The 26,507-nt window shown below is 40.7% G+C and overlaps 1 protein-coding gene across 6 annotated transcripts in view; it reads left to right on the top strand.

Annotated features, from left to right (window-relative positions):
- The window catches only part of GRK5 (G protein-coupled receptor kinase 5), a 259,047-nt gene extending 242,496 nt beyond the window's left edge, over positions 1-16,551 (top strand). For all 6 annotated transcript variants that reach the window (XM_061635844.1, XM_061635842.1, XM_061635840.1 and 3 more), the window contains 4 exons: positions 1,381-1,518; positions 4,212-4,349; positions 7,314-7,445; positions 8,987-16,551. In XM_061635844.1, the coding sequence (XP_061491828.1) occupies positions 1,381-1,518; positions 4,212-4,349; positions 7,314-7,445; positions 8,987-9,079 (501 nt within the window). In that variant the 3' untranslated portion in view covers positions 9,080-16,551. The remainder of the gene's footprint in view (positions 1-1,380; positions 1,519-4,211; positions 4,350-7,313; positions 7,446-8,986) is intronic.
- Positions 16,552-26,507: the final 9,956 nt, after the last annotated feature.

Below are 26,507 nucleotides of genomic sequence, written 5' to 3'. Positions count from 1 at the left end.
AATTGCATCGAACTTTTTGTTGCCTGTATAGCTGATTCCATCTATTCATTTTTAAAATGATTTTGAAATTGCAAGCCTATACAAACATTTTATATTCACATGGTCTATGCTGTTAACTTTTCAACTGCTGCCCTCTAATGGACAAAGCCAAATTCCAGCCTCTGTGGGGAAAAAATCCCTTCAGATGAAGAGTGCCTTTAATTCCTATTTTCCAGGGGTTTTTTAACCTTAAGAATGTAATTTTTCCTCTCTATCTCCTCAGATTATTTTATTTATAGTGAATGAATTTCACAGTTACCAGTTCCTGATAGTTGAACTATTTTGATCTTTAATATTGCACATGAACATAACAGCAGGCCCTTCTCATTTGTAAAATCTTTGGTAACTGTTCACAATTAAGCTACATGAGAGAAAACTAAAACCTAGTCCAGTCAAACAGGATGTGTTTGATTTATACTAAAGACTATACTCCCATGCTATTTATTCATTTTAAAAACTTATATCCCACCCTTTGTCAATAAAACACCCAATAAGATATGTCAGGCCTGTAGCCAAATATTTATGGTGAAGGGGCCTAAAAGTTTGCTAGCTGGGTGGGGGATTTAATTTGTCAATGTGAAAGAGCAAATACTTAAACCTAATATAGTTAAAAGTTACTCACAATGCAATTCTGTGCTCCACGTGCACTGGACTTAGTCTGGATCCTAAAGCTGTCAGGCATGGGCATCCTATGCTGGTGTCATTGCTAGGGGTATGCTGACAGACTATCACAATGGCACCTTTGCATGAAATACCTCAAATAGATTTAACAATAAACCATAATAAAAAACATCAACAATAAAAACATGCATAGAAACATTCAAATCCAATACAGAAGAATTTGGACTGAGGTTCCACTCTGCTCATTTAACTATACTGTTCATCTAAGGCAGGGATAGGGAACCTGTGGCCTTCCAGATGTTTTTGGACTCCCTATCATCCCTGACCATTGGCCATGCTGGCCAGGGCTCATGGAAGTTGGAGTCCAACAACATCTGAAGGGCCACAGGTTCCCTATTCCAGGTGCAGAGGTACAAATCTAACTTAGAGTAGAAAAGGTGCCAGGTTCAAATCCCAGACGAGCCCAATGTGCTGACTGATGTATGGCCATGGCTCAGGGTTAGAACAAATGATGTGCAAAGAGAAGTTCTCAGGTTCAGTCCCTGGCACCTCTAGATAGCATGGAGAAAGACACCCATCTTAAACCCTGAAGAGCCACTGCCAATCAGTGCAGACAATACTGAGCTAGATGTACCAATGCAACTATACCTATGTGTGTGTATGTGTACATTTTAAAACCAAAAAATGCCATCTTATCATTCTTTTGGTCTGTTTTTCCAGCTACTGACCAAAGATTTGAAGCAAAGGCTGGGTTGTCAAGAAGAAGGTGCAGCTGAAGTAAAGAGGCACCCATTTTTCAAGAACATGAATTTCAAACGCTTAGAAGCAGGAATGTTGGACCCTCCTTTTGTCCCTGATGTAAGTGATGCTTGAAAGAGAATCTCAGAACTTGAAGTGGATCTTGAAATCAATCTATGGCACACCACTTGAAATTGTTCTCTCCTAAATGGCTGCTGCTGTCTTTCTGTTCCTGTTGCATTCTGTTTTCCTTGGGTGCTAGTATGGTTAAGTGGGCATATGTTGAACTTGAACGCCTGGGTCCAGTAATTCTTTGTGCACTCACATACTTAATTTCAGAAGACTAGTTTTGAAGTTGCAAAGCCACTGTAGGGTATAAATGGATTGAACAGTCAGGAACTCTTGGGAACTATAGTTCTGTGAGGGTAGCTAGCTATCTCTTAACAAAGACTTCTCAGAACCTTCACTTAAAGTACAATTCCAGGGATTCTTTGGGGGACACCATGACAGTTACATTGGTTTATAGAGGTGACATAAGACTGTAGTATAGATGACTTTTCCTTTCAACTTTGCCATGGTAGAATGCACTAATATGTGGTGAGCAGGGCTGGCTCAAACCATTTTGCTGCCTGAGGTGAAGAACAAGATTGTGCCCCCACAACTCTACTAACAATTCAATCTTACTCCAACAGTGGTGACAGAATAGAAACCTCTGCAGCACCTGAGGCCAGCAGGCTAGTTTAGAGGGTACAGGTGTGTGGCACATACAGCTCTATCCTCCAGCACCTCGTCTGCATTACCTGCCCCCTCAGCATTTGCTGCCTGAGGCAGCTTCTCTCACTGCCTAATATGAGGGCCACTGATGGTGGTGAAATGACAGCTTATTTATTTATTTACTAGATTTCCTGCCAGCCCTTCACCAGAAGGTCCCAAAGCAGGTCCCAGCAATGCAAAAACCCAATATTAAAACCAGTTAAAGCAATTTACAATCCAAACAATTGGGTGGGTCCTAAAAACATATATCTCACATGTCAAAGGCCAGGGTAAAGAGGTCTGTCTTCAGCATATGGCAAAAGCAATACAATGAAGGTGCCAGCTGCATCTGTGTGGGGAGGAAAATCTACAGCTTAGGGTCTGCAACAGAAAATGTCCTCTCCTGGGCTTCCAGCCCCCTGACTTTTCTGAGGGTGGTGGAACTACTAAGAAGGGCCCCTCTGCCAGTCTTGAGAGGGACTTTCAGATATTTAGTTGTTTAGGGCTTTAAACATTTAACTGAGTGCCTTTAATTGAGCCTGGAAACAAACCATCAACCTATGCAACTGTTTTAAAACAGGGGTTATGTGATTTCTGAAGGGAACCCCAGCTGGTAATCTTGCTGCTGCAGTTTGGATGAAGTTTCTAACTCATCTTGAAAGGCAGTCCCACGTGGAGCACATTGCAATAATCTAGCCTGGGGGCAGTGAGGGGCTTACCGGAGCAAGTTGTGACCTTAGCATGGGTTAGAGCATTCACATTACTCCACCATACCAGAACCACAGGTAAAATGTCAGCCCATAGTGACTTAATGGCCCTCTGAATTGATCCTCCTGAAGAACTTTGACAGTTTCACTTCCACCTCTGTAAAATAGGATTAATACTGACCTGTATGGCACAGGGTGATTTGTGAGAATGTACCTGATAAGAATTTGCAGGCTAAAAGTATTATGAAAGTTACAAATTAGCCTCATTTTTGTTTTAAGAACCCCAAAGGCCCAAGTACAAAATTCTGTTGCGAGGTATTAAATCAAGTGTCAGCTAAAATTTTTGAACTGAAAGACTGATAGCAAAATTTCAGTTAATAACTGCCTCCGAAGAAACAAAAAAAAAAGTAGACTGAGAATAATATTTCATCACAACAAACCAAGCTGTTTTTTGTTGGCCCAAAGGCAGTTTGGGTCGTGTTAACATTTGAATATTTTGCCATGTTCTTCACAAAATAGTTTTGAAGCATTTCCTCTGAATAATAGCTTCAAGGTGCTTAGAAATAAAATATCTTTTCTAATATATGCATTTCTTGTAATTGGTGTCCATTTTACTTCTTTTCAATGAGTCTGTAGTGTTTGGATGCTAGACCAAGGTTGAAAAAGTTACTTTAGAGTTTAGATACACCCCACTGGGATTTTCAGACTATTTCCCTTTGAACAGCCAGCCCCAGTGCATATTACAAACTGCTTTTAAAACTTCCCTGGATTCCAAAGTGGATAGCTGTGCATAGAGCAGCTGCAGTCCAAGAGACACAAAATCCACACCTGGTTGAACATGCAGAGCAAGAGTTACGGTTCTCTGGGCCCCGACCTAAATGTGAAGTCAACTGAAATTGTCACTCAGTTAGTTCTCCCCTTTAAAGTTTTGGATGTTAAAAAGAAATGTGTGTTGTTGTTGTTTTAAGTGTTGGCACTGTCATTTTCTATACGAAACTCTTCCATATTAAAGGAAGGGACCATAGCTCCGTGGTAGAGGGCTTGCTTTGCATGCAGAAGATCCCTGGTTCAGTCCCTGGTATCTCCTGATAGGGCTGGGAAAGACTCCTGCCTGAAACTCTGGAGAGCCAATTCTAGTGAGTGCTGACACTACTGAGGTAGATGGACTAAAGGTTTGACACTGTAGAAGGCAGCTTGCTGTGTTCCTTTCTAGGTACTGATTGTACCCATGCCTACGGGGACTAGTTACAGCAGGGGTCATGTTGCTACAATCCAATGTCACAGTGAAGTGTTCTCATTCATTGCTTCAGCCATATGTTCAGGACTCTTTTCTTTCTTTTTCTGGTGGGTCAGCCTAGAGCAGTGTACTGCAAAGATGTGTTGGACATTGAACAGTTTTCAACTGTCAAGGGAGTGAACTTGGACCAAACAGATGATGATTTTTATTCCAAGTTTTCCACGGGCTCTGTATCTATTCCATGGCAAAATGAGGTAAATATATATGTATATATATATATAAAATACTGTTTTCCCGTCAGGTGATCCTAATGCCTTCACTATCAGCATTTTAAACCATAAATAGCAAATGAGTCCTTTGAAGTTTTGTAATGGACCTCGGTGTAATGTTCTTTCTTAGATTTTGAAATGTGCGTCATTGCACAATGATTAAAGCAAAAATAGTCATAGGGTTGTATAGATCTGTGAAAATTTAAAGGGTATCCTTTTAGAATGAGGAAAGGTTATCCTTCATTCATTTCTCTTTTAAAGTTAATGACTTCAGGCATGGTCATTTCTGGAAGTGGACCAGAGTAAGCTTGCAATAAAGTGCTAAGACCAACTTTCTTTTATTAAATGAACATGTGCCGCTTTTATTTGAAGGATCTAGCTAATGTCCATATTTATTTAAGGTTTTATAAGCCATTTCCCAACAAATGTTTCCAAAGAGGTTTACAACAGAAATATTTTTTAAAACCACATATATAGTAAAAATGAACAGTGGCTCACTGGCGACAGGGAGGGGCACGGTAGCAAAGCTGCAACACTATCTTCCTGGGAGCTGTGTTGTTGCCATTTACCAGGAGGAGGAAGGCAGGGGCAGAGACAAAGCCAGAACTTCCCTGCTACCCTGCCTCTATCCCTCCTGGTAAGCGGCAGCAACAGTAAGTGTGTTGCAGTAATCAATCTTGTTGGACTGCAGTGACCAAACTATCCCAGTACAGAACTGGCTGCAGCTGTCTTATCAGCAAGAGTTGGTAAAATACACTCCTAGTTATTTCCTGACCTCCTTCCTGTTTCTGACTTGAAAAACATACCAACAATGGTGCTGTGCTAGTGGGAGACGAAGCGCCTTTGAAAGGTAAGCCCCATTACAGCTGGGGGAAACCTCTCAGCTCAGTTTCTGCAATGGGAAGATTTTGAATCTCTGTTGCAGCACTGAGCTGAGAGGTTTAAACATCTCCTAGCACTGTGATGGAGAAATCACCCTATTGCAGCACTAGGATGAGAGGAGAGGTTTCAACCTTTTGTGTCCGCTCAGTGCTAAGATGGAGAAATCTATCACATATGTGTGTGTGAGAGAGAGGTGGTGGCTGTATGTGTGAGCTTTATGTGTGTGTGGGGGGGTTCACCAACCTTCAATCCTTGAGCTGAAAAGGATTACCTACCCTTGATGTAACCAATTATTGGGGTATAAATTAACTGGATGGAGCATCATGTAGGGATATCCAGAGTAGTTACTAACTAAACTACTGTGAATATCAGATTGTGTTTGGTTTCTGCTATTATGCATAAACATTCTCCATCATTGTGGGGTTCATCTCATTACAGGAAATTGGTTTAATTAGTTCACCATTGACTAGATGCAGGGCATCAGGATAAGCATTCCACTTTGAGTTTTATTACATTCTTCTTTTTTCCTGTTACACAAGTTCAGGATTTAACTGTGGGCACTTGTTTCCATAAAACACTTTCCCCATTACATGGGAGCATGGTGGCAAACTGTTTTTAGATTGTATTGATTTGTTACTGCATTGTGGGAGCCAATAAATGGCAAGATAGTCAACAGAACTGCTGTGCTCTCTGACAAAGCTTACCAGAGGATCTCAATTAGACCACCATAGTTGGCCTCACAGGCGCCAATGAATTTTCCTTTGCTAATTTGTCTATGGTTGCCATTCATTGCATCGCTACACTCACATTAAGTCTGATGGTGCACAGTGTCATATTGTACAATCTGACACAGAATGTATGCGGAGCTGTAGCTGTGAAGTTTTACACTCAGCTGCAAAAGATCTTCACAGATAACATACTGCTGCTCATCTACCATCTGAATGAGAGGGAATGTAAAGGTCAGTGAATTGAGAGTTCCTTCTAGGTCACTAACCTAGGCCAGAGATACTTTCTCAGCCTCAAAGATGGCAATTGGTCAGACTGTGAATAGAAGTCGTTCAACACATTTTCTCAAAAGACACTTTGCTAATGCATAACCCCATGCTATCCAGCTTTTCAGCTATAGCAGCCCCTGATACTGCAGCAGAAAGCAGAAAAAAGCATACACCTTAAAGTAGGTGTAGTGATCCTGTGGCCGTCCAGATGTTGCTGGACTCCCATCAGCCCTAGCCAATAGTCAGGGATCATGGGAGTTGGAGTCTAGCAACATATGAAAGGCCATAGCTTCCCTATCCCTGCCTTAAAAGATGGATCTGTAGATCTGAGATTGAAAACTTGCATGATTCATATTTATTGATATTTATTAGTCACCTTTTTTCCAAAATGAAACTCAAAGCGACTTACAGAAAAAAACTCAAAAACATGTACAGAATAAAGATAACTGTACAAAAACATACCAAGCATTTGGACAGCACTAATAGTCAGGCCTTGGGTGGTTGTTTTTGGTGTTCATTTTTGTGCTATATTTTATGTTATATGTGTGTGGGGGCGTTGTATTATTATTTTGGGGGTGAACATTTTTAGTATATCTTTATTAATGGATTTTCTATTATAGTTTGTGTTTTAATTTTTGTAAATTACTTCAGGACTCCTTTGATTGTGTGAAGTGGTATATAAATTTAATAAACTAATGTAAATTAAAACTGTTCCCAGTAAACAAACTATTTCTCCATCAGCACGTGTCTGAGGAATTGGCCAAGCTTCCTCCTATATTGCCCAGCAGTAATATAAAAAAAAACACCCTTCTGTCATTCTCAGTAGAATTGGGTTTAAGGCTCAGTAGGTGAAGGCAAAGAGATAAATTAATAATTGTTGTTATTTTTAAAAAGGTTGCCTGCCTGAAACAGTGTTCATGCTACTGACTATAATCAACCTTTATAAACTGTGCATTTCTTAGGATAAAGATTGCATTTTTCTCTGGATGCTTAAACATTTTCAGGCATAATGCTCCTAAGGCAAAAAGTAAATGCAGGTGCAAATATGTTTGTTTTGTTTTCATTTTACTAGATGATAGAAACGGAATGTTTTAAAGAACTAAATGTGTTTGGACCAAATGGTACTATCTCACCAGACCTTAACAAAAGCTACCCACCGGAACCACCGAAGAAAGGATTACTCCACAGAATATTTAAACGTCAGGTGAGAGACTCAATTCTGTGTCTGGGTAAGAACCTTTCTAAATGCAAATGGATTTTCACATCAAATATGAATATTCATTAGCCTTGATCAAGGCATTATTTCTAACATGCAATTTGCAGAAAATGGTCTCTTTAAAAAAATATCAGTGCCTTCTGTAAGATTTGAGAATTTAAAATTTCTCATCACTGTTGAGACTACCATACCTTCCCCCCCCCCCAAAAAAAAATAAGCTGCTGCACTCTGGAATAAGTAGCAAACAAGAACAGACAAGATTCTACTGAATGGGATCTTTAGCTTGTTTATAACTTAAATTTGCTTTATCTAAAATATAACAATCCATTATATTGTTCTACAAAGGATAACTTACTTTCATTTATTCCATTGAATATTTGCTGTTTTTCAAGTTCATGTATATACAACACATCCCTGACAATGATCAAGAGAGAGGTGGAGGAGATCCTCTCATTATAAGCAAGCACTATATAGTTTCAGAATATTCACAGCTTCACTGAACAGCATTGGGATTGTAGTGAGATTCCTAATCCTGTTCAGTGAGGCCAATAGCAAACCCTAGCGACAAGAGATTGGAAATTAAAGAGTCATTTATACTGAGGGTGAGGTGAAACTGAGTGTCCGTGTTTTGCACTGGGATCATTTGCAATGAGGAAAGCCATATAGCAGAGATCAGGAACAGGTGTATATAAGAACAATGTTTAGGAAAAGGAAAGAGAAGTTGGAAATATTCAGAATGGAAGATGATTTGATGGCTTTTGTTATACAAGCCAGGATATTATGCAGTGTGTGTTTGCTTAGATTTGTGTTTCATTTAAAACAAAATTCACTGGTATTTTTCCACCGTTTTCTGACATAATCCTAAATCCCAAGACCAGCTGAATCAGGTCACTCTTATACTATTTCCAAATAGTGCCCAGACTTGGATTTTGGAAAGCCTGTAGCACATGAATGTATTAGTTGTGGTCATCCAGATGTTGCTGGATTATAGCTCCTGTCATACCTGACCATTGGCCGTGGTGTCTGGGGCCACTGAGAGTTGGAGTCTAACAGCTTCTGCAAGCCAACAGGTTCCCTGTACCTGCTGTAGCAGCAGGGAGTTGAATAACTGGAGTAGACCCTAAGAACTTCACACCATAGCTGTCTGATATGGGGTTCACTATTTGCCAAGGACGTTTTGTGAAACAATTTGCATAAGAGGAGCCATGGGAGACAGATAATTTGAAAAGTAATTCGAAGGGCTGCAGTTTCCCCTTTTGTACTGCAGGTTTGTTAAGGATTCAGCATACATAATTCTTACAGATTATAATTGGCAGATTACATTTCATTCTGGGAACTCTAGACCAAAGTTCTGGTTGTAGAACATTGTGGGAATCCCCTAACTTTCTTTCTTTCTTTCTTTCTTTCTTTCTTTCTTTCTTTCTTTCTTTCTTTCTTTCTTTCTTTCTTTCTTTCTTTCTTTCTTTCTTTCTTTCTTTCTTTCTTTCTTTCTTTCTTTCTTTCTTTCTTTCTTTCTTAAACTATTTCAGCATCAGAACAATTCCAAGAGTTCTCCAAAGGCCAGTTTAAATCATCATATCAATTCCAACCATGTAAGTTCAAACTCCACTGGAAGCAGCTAGTTCTGCCTTGGCTTTTGTGAATCAGCACTTTGCATCCTTCCACTATACAGTATGGAGTTTCAAGGATGAAAGAGAGCGACCGCCATTGAGCTAGAAGATCAACAAGGCTCCTACTGTGGGAGATTTTCCCCTTACCATTCCTTCCAGTGGAGCCTCCCATTTTAATGAAGAATTTTCCTCTCAGGTCTGTTTTTAGAGGTGGCCCTTGAGGTCTTGTAACTCATCATTGACTCTGTAGGACATTGCAATAGAAATTGGAGTCTGACAACGTGCACGTTAAAATAGCATCATAACTAGAACTGAATTTTGTCATTATTTTTAAAGAAAAGGTTTTGTAAATTTATCTATTGTCTCAGTTTACATTTTGTACATTTGTATTTAAATGAAAGATGGACTTGGGGATGTATATTTTCTGAGCAGCAGCTTGTAAAGCCATGTGTTTTAAGACTTTTTTAAAAAAAGAAAAAGTGACTCAAGACTTCCAGAGCCTCAAAATGAGATGGTTTGGGTTTTTTTTACAGATATAGAAAAGTATTCATATGTTCCAATTTTTTTCATATCCATTCTGTTGATATGAATTTTTACGGCATACTTCATTATTTTTTCAGCTGTTTTGTTTACAGCAACACTGCAGGCTAGTGTCTTCTCTCTGTTTTGTTAAAAGCTTTGCATTTAATGCAAACTCAAACGTGCAGTCAAGATTTGCCATCTCTAAGGACCCTAATACACTATGTCTGAGGTTCAGAATGTCATGGGACCAACGCTGTTGCTATTTGCACTTTTTGTAGTTATATTACCCTTTTATGTCCGTTGCTGAAAGTCAACCCTGCTTTAAGACCCTCCTCCCTCCCCCTCTCCAGCTGCCACCATTGTCCCAGGCCAGTTTCCAGTGTTTCTGTGATCTTGCTAGAGACAAGAAGAACAAATGTACATGATCACAGACACAGGTAGCCATCTGCTCTCTGCATATGCTTGTGTCAAGAAGATGCCAAGAGACTGGCTTGATTTCACCTTTGGGTGGGTTTGAACAGGTCATTGAGAAAAGGTGCTGGATACATGTTGGATGTGCAGTAATGCACATGTGTCTCCTGAGTTCCTCTTGCACTGATCTTTATAGCTCATGCTGGTTCCCACCCCTGTATTCTTCATCCCAGGCACAAGAGCAGAATTGGTATGGTTGGTGTAGTCTACATGCCCGCAGGTGTTCCCTGCTCCCCTCGTCTTATAGGTGCAACATCTTGTTCTCTGGCTTCTCCTGCTTATGAGAGATGATTTGGCAGAAGTGAAGAGAGTCCCAAACCATGAAGCTTTGCTCTAAATGACAGCTTTCTCACCTAACAGTTTATCTTTTGTATTCCATCTCCGTTTTGCCAGGAACATCAGAGACAGAATACACCTGTACTACATATCCTTCTCAAATTGTTTGGAAAATCATGTTAAAATGATATGAGTTCTTTGAGAGCTTTGGCTACTTTATTCATTTCTTGGGTTCATTGATATATGAATGAGTCACATGGATCCTTTTGACATCTGGGTGTAAGGAAGAATAACAACACAATTTCTCATATGGGAGTGTGGATCGCTAACCTTTTAAATATATATTTATCTATTAAAATCTCTATTAAATAGATATTCCTCTCCAGCACCCTACTGCAAAAATACTGTTTTTTACTTTCATCTTATGGATGAAAACTCATTCATTCAAAGATTTTAGAGCTATGAACTGCACAAGAAAAGTGAGATTAAATAAGCATTAGTGGATACCTTTTTGTCACAGAATTCGCCCATCTCTACTCAGAGGAGCAGCAAGCAATTGTTTAAAGAGATGATTTTAGCCATATCAGCACATTTAGACTATACATTTCTAAACTGCAGGAAGACACAATATTTCAAGTATTGTATTAAAAGCAATTAAAAAATTATCTTACCCTGATGCATGTGAACCCGTTTTTTGTAGGGCTGCTTCTTCTGTTATGTCTGAAAGACATTCTCAGGAGTTGTGGCTGGGTTTAAAGATTTGTAAAATGTAAGCATTTGGGATCATAACATACTTGACTCTCCAGGTGGAGACAGGTGAAGATCTGAGAGCTGGTTCCAGGTTTTTGCCCTTCCTGCATCTTTTCACTGAGATAAACTTAGATGCTGGCCACGTTTGGCCTGCGTGTGGGAGAAGAAAGGAGTCTGCACAAAGTGCTGAGCTCATCCACTCCCACCCTCCCTTCTCCTACTCCCATGTGGCTGGGAGGAAGTACTGTGTCAGAATTAGTTTCATTTCTCCTGAATCCTGGTTTGTTACTTATGAACCTTTACCAGGAGTGGGACAAGTGCGATCTTGCTCCTGCTTCTCAATCTCTCTGTGACTTTTATACCACTGACCATGGTATGCTTCTGGACTGGGTTTATGGGATATGAATTAGGGGGACAGCGTTACAGTGGTTCCAGTTCTATCTACAGGATCAAGTCCAGAGAGTAGCATTGGGAGAGTGCTTTGCAGTCCCCTGGCAGTTACACTGTGGGGTACTGCAAAGCACTATTTTATTCCTAATCCTGTTTAATGAAGCTGTTGGAAGTGGTCATTAGGATATTTGGGCCAAAGTACCATCGGTATCATCAGCTCTGCTTCTCCATCACATCTGCATCAGAAGAGGCCATGCAGGCCCTGGACCAATGTATGGATGCAGTGATGGGATGGATGAGGGAAAATAAGCTGAGCATGAATCACACCAAGACAGAAGCTCTGTGGGTGAGTCCTTCACATGTCAGAAAATTGGCCAATTGCCTGCCCTGGATGAGGTTACACTTCCTCGGAGGGAGCAGGTATGCAGTCTGGGAGTGCTTCTGGACCCAGCTGTCATGGAGGCCTAGGTAGCCTCAGTGGCTAAAAGCACCTTTTACCAGCGCCTAGTAGGACAGCTATGGGTATTCCTGGACTTGAAGAGCTTGACCACAGCAGTGCAGGCACTGGTGACTTCAAAACTAGATTACTGCAGTGTACTCTATGTGGGGCTTCCCTTGCACTTGATCCTGAAGCTGCAGTTAATGCAGAATGCTGCAGCCAGATTACTGACAGGGTTGAGACCCTGTCAGCATATAACACCCCTGCTCCGAGATATGCACTGGTTGCCGATTTGTGACTGGGCCAAATTCATAATGTTACTAATAGTATATAAAGCCCTTAACAACTTGGGACTTGTTCATTTGTAGGATTGATTTACCTCATATAAGCCCACCTGACTGCTTCGATCTGCGAATCTGGCACTTTTACAAGTGCTGCATAATGTTTGTTCCACGCTTGTAAGAAATCAATCTTTTCGTGTAGGAGCACCTACACTTTGGAACTCCCTGCCCATTGCCATTAGGTAGCCATCTTTGCTGTACTCTTTTCAGCTCCTGCTAAAAACGTCCTTGTTAGGCAAGCCTATCCAGACATGTAAAGATGCTATGCATTTTAATCCATAATTTTAGTTTATCATGTAGTTTTAAAAGTTCATTTTTTAATATTCTGATTTTTTTCCATTTTGACTTTTAGTGACAATTTTAATGTATATTTTATATTCTTTGTACACCACTTAGAGAAGTGATTGCCATTTTTTTTCCCACGGACCACTGATGGTCTTGGTGGACCGCTTAATCATTTTTCTGCCAGTTGTAGCAATTGTACTGCACTGTGGTAGATGCTGGGTGATTTTTTAATTGTATTTTTATTGCTTCTTTTATTTCTATTCTATTTGCATTCCATAGAATTCAAATTGTAATACAACAAAATACAAAATAAGAAATAAAAGAAGCAATAAAAATACTATTAAAATCTAAATGAATACTGAATAAGGACATGCCACGGACCACCTGAATGAAGCTCATGAACCACTGGTGGGAGTTTGGGAACCAGTGGCTTAGAGGTTTTATTTACAGTTAAGTGGTATACAACTTCTATTAAATAAAAATTAACCAGGGATTAGGTTTTAAAACAAACTCTGCTTAGTTAAACAAGCCAGCTTCATATAAGCCATGGTTTGAAGTTGGCTTGTTTTGATATGGACCAGAGTTCGTTTTAAGCTATGATCCCTGGTTCATACATAACAATCCAGGATTCACAGAAAGTGAAACAGACCCAGCAAGAGAAGATGGTGGATGCCTTTCTGTTCGCACATGTAGTGCTAAACCATGGTTGTACAAGTGCAGCTGTGATGAAAGATGTGGAGCTACTGTGATAAATAGCATCTCCATGTTGAGTTATTCCATTCACCATATTGTAGCATCTGGTCATAGCTCCCATTTCTATGTTGTGCATTTCCTTGCAATGGCAGCCATTGATGTGGTGTCAAGGAAGGGAAACAATGCCTGATGACATCAGGTCATGGGTTTATGTCAAGAGAATGATGAGAACTCAACACAAGGAAGCCCTCTGTTTTTCAAGATGCCTAGTATAAGTAGACTGTACCTGTGTCTTTCATTAACAGTAGTGAAGCTAAAAAACATTTTATTCTTCTGTCATAACTGTGCCTATAGTGGCCCAGATATGCTGATATGACTTGAATGCTTCACGGAATTTACATCAGTTCATTTGCCCAGTCCCTCTGGATATTTTAGAGTCTGACCATATTGGTTTCTTTCCTTTTTCCTAACCAACCAGCATATTTCAAAACCAGTTTTAGCCTGTGACTTTCTCCTCTAATAGGCTCTTGTGCGATGAATCAGATTATGAGTTTGGGTACTGCAGTGCTCATTGCTTTTCATGTACATCCTCCAAAACAGATTATATCATGTTTGCAAGAGGTCTTCAGAAAATGTCTTGTAAAAAGTAATTCTTTAGATTGAACAGATTTCTGTAGTAGACCAGGATTATATTTATATCTCCAGCTGATACAAAAGGGTACACATATGGGTTACAAATAAGATATTAAAATGGTTTAAATTTGGGTGATATGATGGAGTAAGACATGCAACAAAGGACATTTGCAGTGTCACCCAGTGAGGGAAAAGTGTTCCATCTGTTCAGGCGCCACTTCTACCAAAAAGTACAGACCACATCATGATGTCTTGCTTTTTCTTTTTCACCACTGTCTCATCTCTGCCTTTCCATGGTTTTAGCTAAGTTTAGTATTCCCTTGTGAATTTTCTTATGTTTCTTCCACTTGTCTTCCCAGGCCAATTTAGTTGGATGGCATTCCCAACTATTATCAGGCAAAGCTGAGCTCTGTTTGGCCATCTCTCCCTCCTTAACAAGAACAAAGCTAAGTTAGGTGGTGAGAGGAGAACTGGGAAACCTCTACAGCTGTTCCATATTGTTTGAGTTGTGGAGCCTTGCCCCATCAAGAAAATCCAGGAGGTGTGAACATTTCTTCACCTCCACTGTTTTTTCATGTTTTTGCATTTGCAGCTTCTTGTTTTTAACAGTAATAACATACAATCTGATACAGCAATAAGAATGCAACTTAGTACAGTTGCATAGAACACATTGTTGACTCTTTTTTAAATGATTAATTGTAAAACCATAACTTGTCATATGTTACAAGACTCTTGAAATTGGACCATTGAAGTTTTTTAATCTGAAAACTGTTTTGTTACAAAGGATCATGTATCTCAGATTTATTATTTGCATCTCATTCACAGATGGAATTGTGGAGCATGGGTTGCCCTTTCACTTGTCTTTCAGTTTGCTGTGTCCTTTGTCAAATCAGTTACTTTGTCATTGTCCATTTTAATCTCTGCTTAGTAGTAAAATCATAAGACTATGGAAGCTGCCGGGTAACAAAACATGAAATTCTCTAGAGGCTAAGCTATAATTTGGAAGGTTCCTATGTTAGTATTGGCCTCTTTTTAGTACCTGGACAAAGTGTCTGGTACTGTTTCCTTTACAGAACCTCAGTTAATTAACTTCTTAAGACTTTAGAGGAGCTTTGCATTTTAAGATTCCTGCAGAGGTAATATAAGGGCCATTGAAGAATTGCAGGGACAATAGCAGCAGCTACTTGGTAAGCTGTTTGCCTTGTTAATATTAAAAACAATAGGCATGGAGGAAAGGATGAAAATTGGTATCCATCCACCCATATTTATTCTGACAGCTTAGGCAGATAGTACTGTGGCATTTGACCCAGAAATTCCTACACAGAGAAGCACACTGCTGTCTGTAATCTCCCACTACATCCTCACCATGTGCATTTGACGTTTATACTTGGCCACTGTCTTAGAAGCTTGAATAACCTGTTGGGCAGGGAAGGTGCTGCATCAGATTCGGTCAGACTTTGTAGCCATCAAGTCCATTATTGCCTGCTTTAACTGGCAGTGGCTCTCCAGAGTCTGCCTGAGAGCCTTTCCCATTACCTGCTACCTGACCCTTTTAACTGGAGATGATGAGAATTGAAACTGGGACCTTCTACGTTCTAAGTGTGTGTTATAGTCCCTTCTCCTGATTTTATGGATTAGGGAAGCAAATGTTGGATTTTTTCCCCTTCCCATTAGAAATGTTTCTCAGCATGTCTATGAAGCATAGTGGCAGATAATCAAGATTAATGGATGTCAAAAAGAATCCCATGCCCTCTTTTCCTTAGCAAATATGTCCATGCTGTTGGAGGAGGAGGAGGAGCAATAGTTTCCTATCCCTGGATGCTTTGTGTGGAGATCCTCCTCCATTACTATTTTGCCCATGCAGGAACAGATGCAGTAGACAAGATGCATGGGACCTGATTCCATAAGCAGCTTGACTTTGCTAAGTGTAAAAATTCCTAGCTGCTTCACATGGACATATTTAAAACAGGGTAACACTCGACCTCTGGACATTATTCTGCATGCCCATGAAGGCAAGTGCCATAGCCAGGATCAAACAACATTTAAAAAAACCTCTTCCAAATCTTCTATACCTCCACAAAAATTGTTGATAGAAAGGACTGGCCACTTTTATTGATTCAGTTTTTCAACTCTACCAAGGAAGCAATGGATATAAGTTCTCTGTTGCATTTCTGAGCAACTTAAAACACTCATGACCCCATGATGTAGTTCAGCATGACTATTGATTAAATTGTTAGAGAGCTGCATTAGGACTAGGTATATCAGCAACTTTAAAAAAATAATCTCATTCACTAATCACAAATGACATCATGGATCCAATTTAAAAAGCATATTTAGGAGTCCTTGTTTTAAAGCACTTAGCATACTGTAGTGTCTGTAAAAGAAAGACACTTCTACAATAATGTTTTTCATAAGTTAAAAAAATATACATTTTATAATTAATGGAACCAAATGTTCTCAATTAGAAAAAATAGTGGCTGTTAATACTGTAAAATAATAATATGATTAATAATAATTCTAGTATCCAAAGGGTTTTTCATTTTGTTTTAATTTTCAGGGAGTTTCTTACATTGTTGAATGAAAATAGTCTTTGAGGTTGTTACTGACAATAATGGCTTCTGTGTTTTCGGGCTGCTTGAATTATTTGTAGCGTCTAATAATATTGCAGTGCTGCTGTATCTAGATCAAACCACTGTTTTGTTTTCCAATTTTGTTTGGTTTTTTTTAAAAGAAAAATAAATTCCTTTATTTAAGTATATGCAAAGCATTTGTTCTATTCTATGTTCACTCTAAGTCCTTTTAATAGTTATGTACTCATAACTGAGTTAAACCAATTTCCCCATTAAACATGTAAAATTAGTACTGTAAAGTCAACAAGCATAATGCAGCCAAAGTTAAGTCAGTTCTGCTGATTCCAATGGCAGAATCAAACACATGCTTAAATCTAGGAGTATACATTCATTTTGGAATGAATTAAAAAATACACCAAATGGGGGGCCATTCAGTTCAATTTGTTTTTCCTTTACAAGAAGGAATATATATATACACAAATTAAACCACCTTTCAAACAATAAAGATAATTTTTTTCAGACAGCAGAAAAGCTATCTGATAAATTCCTCATCCACTGACATTGACATACTTTTAAAAATTCAGATTTTCAGAACCTTGTGAAACCATAACAACTTGGACAATAACCCATATTTCTTATGCTAAATAAAGGACATAAAATTAATCAAAACAACTCAACACAGCATGGTGATTCAGTTTAATTTTCATTCATTCCAAAAAGGAGGAATGAGAAGGTATGACTTTTTTTATTACTTCCTGTCAGGCCCAGGATGTGACTCAGGAACCAGACCAACGATTGTAGTTAATTCGTGTTTTATTAGGGTAATGTCCAAACAAAGACTGCGTTTTCTCATGAAGCAATACAGGGATACAGGTCCTGCGGCATTGGGAGAAAGTTGACAGAGCAAGGGACTTCTTCCCGCCTGTACTTTAAGAAGGGGCCAAACGGGCGCGCAATCTTTCGCTCCTCCTTAACTGCCCCTCAGGTACTGCCCGCCTTCCCCCCCTTCTCTCCTGTCTTTTCAGCTGTCTGCGTGTGCGCGGTGAGGGGGGAAGCATCACCCCCTCCTCTTCTGAAGTTTCCGATTCCAGGATGGGGGATAGGGGAGGGGCTGATGGTAAACTGCCTCCCCGCTTTTCGGCTGTGAGCAGCCCTCCCTCTTCCCCCTCTTGCTCTGAGCCTGAAAGAGGGGGAGGCGTGAGAATGTCCAGGGAGGGCTCAGGCTCCCCGTTGCTAAGCGACCTTATCACTGGCAGTTCCTCTGTTTCGTCTTCGCTCCAAAGGGGGGAAGTTCCTCCCCCTTCCCTCTGCCATCCATCCGAATACTCTTCTCCCAACTCTCCGGGATCCAGCTCCCCGGGATTGGGACCCCAGCTCTGCCTTCCGACACTTCCATTCATTCCTCGGTCATACTGTGCAGAGGTAGGAGTCTTAACTTTTTCCACTGTCTGCAGGATAACTGATTTAAGCAGCTGTTCCTAGTAGCCACTTCCTTATTTTCTGAGAATGCTCTATGTTGCATTAGCATTTCAAGGCATTCTGGGGAAAATGGCAGCCACCAGTGGGGGGTCGCCATTTTTGTTGCAGCCGCCATTTTCCCCACAGAATGCCCTGGAATGATTCTGGGGTTTACTGGAAAATTGAAATGGTGATTGCTAGGAGCAGCTGCTAAAATCAGCTTTCCTATTCCCACCATGAAAAAAGGTAAGTCCCTCAAAAGTAATGAAACAAATGCCCTGTTGTGGAGCCTTTAACAAAATGAATGTGATTTTAACAAATGATTGATGAAATGACAAAGTAATTACAAAAATTAATCAGGTAATGAAACAGCGAAAGAATATATTTCACACTCCTACACCTGGTGTCCAAACACCTAATTTGTCAATCACAGCTCAGACTTAGCTCATTGGCTAAAAACATTAACAGGGGGTGCAGCCATACTGGCTCATCTCATAGAAATCACTTAGAAGGTAAGTCTATTTTTTTTAATGAAAGCTCAGAGTTTGTGGGCTGTGGACATTTTCCACCTTTCAGCCCTGTGTCAGCCTTCCCAAAGCTGTGCCCTCCAGTTGTTTTGGATTATACCTTCCATCATCCCTGACCATTGGCCATGCTGCTCATAGCTAATGGGAGTTGTAGTCCAGAAACATCTGGAGGGCACCAGCTTGGTGAAGGCTACTTTATATGATCACACAAAAGAGAGACTACATGATTTACAGACAAAAAGCAAAATGCGGCCCAAGGATGCTGTGTATGTATATGTTGGCCAGGATCCAAAGAACTCCTCCATCATGCCTTAAACTGCTGCCACGCAAGGATAATGGAAAATTCCCTGTGCAGAGACAGAATTTCATTGTATGCCTCCTTGGATCCTGCTCATAATGCATATCTGAAGAGCAACCCAAAATAAATAAGGCATGTTTCAAACAAGTGCTCTTCTTCATGAGAAAAATACAAAATGTATACCTTAACATAGTTCTGCTATTCATCATTGTATATTACATGAAGTTCAAAAATGGCCATACACTTCTGCAAATAATCATCACTTTCTTAAAAATACCCATATCAGCACAAGGAGGATAGGAACATAGGAAACTGCTTTTATACCATTGGTCCACCTAGCTCACTATTGTCTGAACTGATGGGCAGCAGTTCTCCAGGGTTATAGATAGGGGACACTACAGGTCCCATCTGGAGATACGAAGGATTGAACCTGGGACCTTCTGCATACAAAACAAATGCTCTACCACTGTGGTACAGCCCTTCTCCACTTTAATGCACAAACAGTTATTTTAGTAAGTAAATGGACATTGACACTCCCATCTACTCTGAAGTAAATCCCACTGTGTTCAGTGGGACTTATTCCCAGACAAGTGCAATCTCATACCCACGTACCTGAGAGTTAGTTCCATTGAACTCAGTGGGACTTACTTCTGAGTAGACTTGTGTAGGCTTGCACCGCAATTGAGAGAACAATGCTAGAAAGCTAGTGTTTTTTCTTCATCTTTGGGTGGGGCTTTCAAAAGATGTTGTACATTAGGAAAGCTCATTTTGAAAGCACCATGTAGTATTATGTTAATGGGTCCTTATGATTCATATTCACATCCCCTCCCCCAAATCCTGAGAATAGTAGTTTAAGACTGTTGGGAATTGTAGCCGGTCTTTTACCTGCAAGCTACAGCCTTTTGGTCTTTAGATCTATTGGAAAGTGGATAGACAAGCAGTCAAAACAGTGTGACTACACTGGGTTAAATTTAAAAGGCTTTGCTATGCATATGTTATAAAGTGACTACACTTAAGCCCTAAAAGTAACATAAAGTACACAAGGACAAATCAGTATTAGAATTTATAATCAAAACTAAACATACAATATTGTATATGTATGTATGGGAAAATGATAGCAAGACATCTTGATGTAACGAGGAGGTGTAGGATGGCATGCTCAATGCCCCTGTCCCATGCTCCTGTCTCATGCCCCTGCATCCCAGCCAGGTGGGCCTTTTGGCATGCTTTCTCTAACCCCGTCTATATACAATATAATAGTACATAAGCTTGGTTTATGTAACACAGATGAGGTAAGAGAGGCCCTTAATTGGCAAAAATAGACAGTGGATGCCAGTCGCTCATTAGTGAATACGTTTTCTCTCACTGCTAAAGCCTGGGAACCTGGCCATTAAGGCAGGTGCAATGAATCGTGCTGCTACAAAGCTCAAGGACACTGAACAACGGAACTGATAAACAAAGGCAGAAACATCCCAACAGATATAGCTAGTTAAAATCACAGGTGCAAACCTGCACCCAAGTCCAGGGGCTCTTTTGGGTATAAATAAGGCTCCCTAACTCCTGCTCAGGAAGCCTCAACACAGATCAAGTCCAGCAAGGTGCTGTGTACCTATTGGCCCGGGGCTTCCAACAACAGAAAGGAGACCGTAAGAGAACTGTCCTCAAGAGCTGCTTTTATCTGTTTATTGCCTTGCCTGCTATGAAAACACCAACTGCTCCCAATTAAGGCATTGTAAATTTTCTTTTTTCCCCCACAGGTCTGATCATTGTCTTTGAAATCAATCCTCGAACTTTCTTGCCTCTGGCAAAACAATGTATAATATGATCATCTCATTTCTATAGTGCTCTTATTCATTTTTCTGTAGTAAAAAATGGAAAGTAATAACTTTTAAAATTAGATTCCACTATGAATTAATAAGATTCAAAATGTTCTATAATTAATATTTGAATTTAAAGCAAATCTTGGTTTCTGAGCAGTTTTTAACTTAAAAATCTTTGGAAATCATTTGCCATCATGGCAAGGGAGCCAACCAAAATAGAAATTGTTTCCAACAGTTTCACATATGGAGCAGCAATGTTTTGAATTGCAATTCTTCAAGAATAGTAATCATCCTAAAGAAAACAAACAGTTTAGTATTACAGAATCTGAGTGAAAAGACTCAAAACATGAAACCTCAAAATAGTTTCAGCTCTGAAAGGTAATATATACAGCTACAACTAACAAGCTAGATAAAAGTCCTTGAAGGAAGAGAGCTTTTGAGTTAGGGCAACAAGCTACAATTTCTTATGCTACTATCATAAAAAAGTAGGATGGTAATCAGTGCCTTCTTTCACTTCTCAGGTGGTATCATTATACCATGCAATTGCAGTCAACCAGTTTGTTCAATGGAGCGTTACCAAATCATAATAAGTCTGTTTTTCTGTTAGAGATTAATTTGATCTAAAAATTAACCTTGGTGAATTTTGATGTTGAATTTTCTCCAGATATTCTCTGCCTGCTCAAATATTCTCTGATTATTTATCAGGTATATTTGACACCCAAAAATAATTGGGGATTTTGGCAAACTAAAGAGGCATACAAACATTTTAAATTAATAACATAAACTACTTTATTTCAGCATTTTATATCTGACAAGTCAGTTGGTATTTGATGGTAGACATGCATAGGTATTTAATATTTGGCTGCTCTGATACTCAGTGGTAACTTTCTGTCTCTAAAAGACACTTTCCATATCAGCATCTGTCAAGGAAAAACTCCGTGCTTCTGTCACAGAAAATAGCGTAGCCTGGAAGAATTTGGTAACGTGCCTCTGAGCATATGAGAGGCGGGGCAAGATGGCGACCTAGAAGGATGCTCAGCCAGGAGCTCCACATTTCATCTTTCAATGATTGTTAATTTAGGACTAAGCACCTAATATTTATTACTGTTGAAGGCCTGTATAACAACTTACAGTAATTAATCTGCGACTGCCCTGTCAGCTCTGCAAGCTGACCTTGGAAGACTGATTTTTCTAAGATACTACACTATCAACTTTCCACCCCCTCGCTGTCTTGGCCCTGCTGTACCCAGAGCTACATTAAGATTTTGACTTTGAAAACAACTTCTTTGACATTCTCTCTGCCTCCTTTCGATTTGTTTTCTCTGGCCGGCATCCAACGCTACTTAGTAAGCGATTAATTCAATCTATGAGGGAAGACTAACTCCTTGTATTACTGAATGGTTTTTATGATTGGTTTCATGCTACCCCTCTTCTTCATTGGGCTATTTTAATCCCTATTATTATTATTATTATTAGTAGTAGTAGTAGTAGTAGTAGTATTATTAGATTTGTTAGTCGCCCATCTGGCTCGATAGCCAGCCACTCTGGGCGACGTACACGATAAAACAGTATATAAAACAGTTAAAAATTTAAAAACACAGTAAAACTAGCCCATTCCAAAAGCCTGCCTAAAAAAACAGGTCTTCAGGGTCCAGCGGAAGCTCATTATAGACGGGGCATGGCGTAGATCATTTGGGAGAGAGTTCCATAGGGTGGGGGCCACAATTGAGAAGGCCCTCTCTCGAGTCCTCACCAGTCTAGCTGTTTTGACAGGTGGGATCCAGAGAAGGTCTTCTGAGGCTGATCTTGTTGAGCGGCATCCCTGTCGATGCTGGAGGCGCTCCTTCAAATAAGCTGGGCCACAACTGTATAGGGTTTTAAAGGTTAAGGCCAACACCTTGAATTGGGCTCGGTACACAACCGGTAACCAATGCAACTCCTTCAACACAGGAGTGATGTGATCTCTACGGCGGCCGCATGTAATCAGACGCGCCGCTGCATTTTGTACCAGCTGTAACTTCCGAACCGTTTCCAGGGGTAACCCCACGTAGAGCACATTACAGTAGTCTAGGCAAGTGGTGATCAGGGCATGTACCACCGGTGGGAGCAGATGATTGGGAAGGTAGGGGCGTAGCCTCTGTATCAGATGGAGTTGATACAGAGCTGCCTGACTCACAGCCGAAACTTGAGCCTCCATGGACAGCTGGGAGTCAAGAATGACCCCCAGGCTACGGACCTGGTCTTTCAGGGGCAGTCGTACCCCGCTAAGCACCAGGTCTATATCTCCCAACCTTCACTTGTCTCCCACAAACAGCACCTTGGTTTTGTCAGGATTCAGCTTCAGCTTATTCCTTCCCATCCAGCCACTCACCTACTCCAGACATTTGGACAGGGTTTCCACAGCCAACCTTGGTGAAGATTTAAATGAGAGATAGAGCTGTGTGTCATCCGCATACTGATGACACTGCAGCCCAAATCTCCTGATGATTGCTCCCAGCGGCTTTATATAGATGTTAAAAAGCATTGGAGAAAGGATAGACCCCTGTGGTACCCCACAAATGAGGGGCCAGGGATCTGAGACCTCCTCCTCCAGTGCTACTCTTTGGTACCTCCCAGAGAGGAAGGAATGGAACCACTGCAATACAGTGCCCCCAATACCTAACCTCTGCAGGCGGTCCAATATTTTATTTCCTCTATGTCTGTTGAACAGACTTCTATTCATTTTAAAGACACAGTCCTGAACTAACCCTGAAGGATGGTTTTTACTAGGAAGGATTACAAGAACCTGGGAATCACCCCTTCTCTTCCCATATCTTCTCTTCCCCTATCTTCCCATAGCAGCCAGGCTCGACAATCTAAAATAACCAACTTCTATTCCCCCAAGAACCAAAAACCTATTGCAGCCAAGTAACAAGATAATAAATACACTCCCCCTCTTGTCCCAGTGGAGGACTGGTCGCTAATCCAGACTGGAGTCTCTCAAGCTATCGTTTACAACACTGGCAATCCATCCTCTATAAATCTAGCACAGGAAATAGCAAGGGCGGAGAACATGTCCCCTCTTGAAGTAGCTAAAATGTTACTCAATTATGATAAAGATGACCATCTTGATTGGTCCCCAAGTTAACATTTTGACGCAGCTGATCACCCAATTGTGGGCCTAAATCCCATCCACAATTCGCCCAGTTCAATCTCAGACTTAAAAGGCGATAAAAGCTCCACCCAAAACATCTTTCCAGGAAATTGAGCCTTGGCTCAACTCAATAATAACCGACCTCATGTGCATTAAAGCATTCCTCACTGAAACTAATCGTCTCTTAACCACACTGGCAGAAGCTTATATTAACCTCGACTCAGTCCATGAGAAAGAGAGGAAGGGAGAGAAAGAGCGATTAGATGCGAAACCTAAAGGCACCGTACTCAAGACCCACAGCACCAAAGGAAAGACCACCAAAAAGCCTAAGAATATCAAACACCTGAAGTTTCATTGCTATAGCAAAATGAAGTTTAGAAAGCTTTTTAAGCTACTTGATGCCTCCTCTAGGCCAAAAATCTTGCCGCCGGTCACAAAGCCAGCCCAGTCCAAACAAGACAGATCTGACAGTACTAATCTTCCTCAAGATGGCACAGCTGTCTGCCCCCCTTCTCTTCCTTCAAAAATCCTATTTCGAAACCAGACTCTATCAAGATCCCTGGTCACCTCCTCCTTCAGTACCAAAAGTTAGTTTGGACCAGAAGGGAAATACGAGATGGAATTTAATATTCAATCCCTGCAAATTGGCTTTATCCAACTATCCCAAGCCACCAGGCTTCTTATCACAAAGGGACAGCAAAACGCATCTAATGAAAATCCTTGAAAGTTCTACCCAGGGTGTGCTGAATGTTGGGGACATAACTCAGGTAGATTACCTTTTCTACAACTATGTCAATGCCCGTGCCGTAGTGACTTTTACTGAACCAGGCAAAGTCTCTTTACTACTGCAGATGAGGTACACATTAGCATCGAGTGGTCTATTGATATCTCGAATCTTTGAGAGCCGTGCCCCGCCTCAAACCCTATTTACTTATTCTCCAGTTATAAAAACCAGAGGTAGGGCTACGACTAGCAATAAACCGGAAGACAACTTAATTGACTTCAAGACTAAGGTGACAAAAGAATCACTCTCGCATTTACAAAATCTAGCCCCTCAACCTACTGAATCGTTAAATGAAAAGGACAACTATGGGCTCACAATAGCGCCCAACAGCCATACTGACTCCCTTATAAAAGAGGGAAAGATCTTACTCAAATCTTTCTCTGCCTTACCTCTCCCAGCTCAAGCAGAGATTCTCTCATGATTTCACACATTAAGATCGCACCTAGAAACGAGATTCTCTACTTCCAACCCTGCAGCTCACATTGAGAGTAAATCGGAATCTACCAAAGACTTCACTACAACTCCTAATGCTCAGTCTAAAAACCTAAAGACCGCCTTTCAGGGCGATCTCAACAAAAACTCCAGCTTCTCGCAGATGACCGTCCGAACGAACTCTATTCCCCTGAAGACGCCATGCACCAACATTGTGAATGATCAAGTATCCGCCTCGCACAAGGCTCGAACTGTCCCTGCATCTTCGTCCTGGACATTTATGAGGTAGCTCGATCCAAATGAAGTAGCCTCTCCATAGAAAGCTGGCATCTTTTTGACTCATGCAGCCTATCTTCATAAGCCAATCTTATCGAACGTCAGCAAGCTAGACCCATCTCTTGATCTAATTGACTCCCACGAGACAGATCACATCTCAGTATCCTCTCCATCTATTAGGCAATACTTACCCCCTGGTCATTCAGCTTCATCCTGACAATCAGCAGTACTTGTCAACTCTCAACTCCTGATCCTTTCATGGAACATTTCAGGCTGCAAGAACAAAGCGCTGGATCCATCTTTTTTGAAGTACCTAAAACAATACGACATCATCCTCTTACAAGAGACTTGGCTCACAGTGGGACCCGAACTAAATGGCTTCACAACTTTCACACTCAAAGCTACCCCAAGCTCTAAGGGGGGTCGTTCCATGGGTGGCTTGAGTACACTCATTTCTACCAAGCTACGAATCTCTGTCATAAGACCTGACCCCCTGGAGAACCTCGCAATATCTCGTTATTAAATTTGACTGGGCTTCCCTCTTACTTATTAATGTCTACCTCCCCCCCGCCGCTTAAAGATTCTAGCTAAGACTGCGATGTTAAAATTGGAAGCGTACATCGACAAACTTTCGATCTTATACCCCAAAGCCCTGATGGTTCTCGCTGGAGATTTTAATGCCAGAACTGGCCCAAGCGACGAGGCCCTTTTTTCTCATTTTCAAGAGGCATTGCCGCTACTAGATCAGTATTCTGGCATACTGGACAGACACTCGAAGGATAGCGGATTCAACTATCTTGGACTATATCTCATACAGATGCTGAACAACCTAAATTTAATTCTGGCTAATGGACGCGCAACGGGAGACATCAATGGCGAACTCACCTTTTTATCTGGTGTGAGAACATCCACCATTGACTATTTTGCTCTTTCTTATGATCTATATTACGCTATTCTCTCGTGTCAAGTGGATAATCATTCCGAAAGTGACCATCTTCCGCTAGCCCTTTCCTTGCTTTGCGGCAATCATCCCATACACCTCGAACAGCAACCAACTCTCTGTGAATAGTTCGAGCTGTGCCCCAATCGCATTAAGTGGTCGGTCACGCTTGATAAGGATCTGAAAGAGACTCTAAATTCGACCAGATCTCTGGCCCTTCATGAAGACATACTTACAGTGGCATCCCCGAAAACTGCCCTCGACTCTTTCCACCAACTGACCTTGAGATTGCAGAACCACTTAATCCCCAAACCTCGGACTAAAGGTTTTTTCTTTACAGGCAAATCCAAACCTTGGTTTGATAACGAATGTTTGGGCCTGAAAAAAAGACTTTTGGCTAAT

The sequence above is a fragment of the Rhineura floridana genome, chromosome 7 (assembly GCF_030035675.1).
Source record: "Rhineura floridana isolate rRhiFlo1 chromosome 7, rRhiFlo1.hap2, whole genome shotgun sequence".
NCBI lineage: Eukaryota > Metazoa > Chordata > Lepidosauria > Squamata > Rhineuridae > Rhineura > Rhineura floridana.
This window is presented reverse-complemented; position numbering and strand designations above follow the sequence as displayed.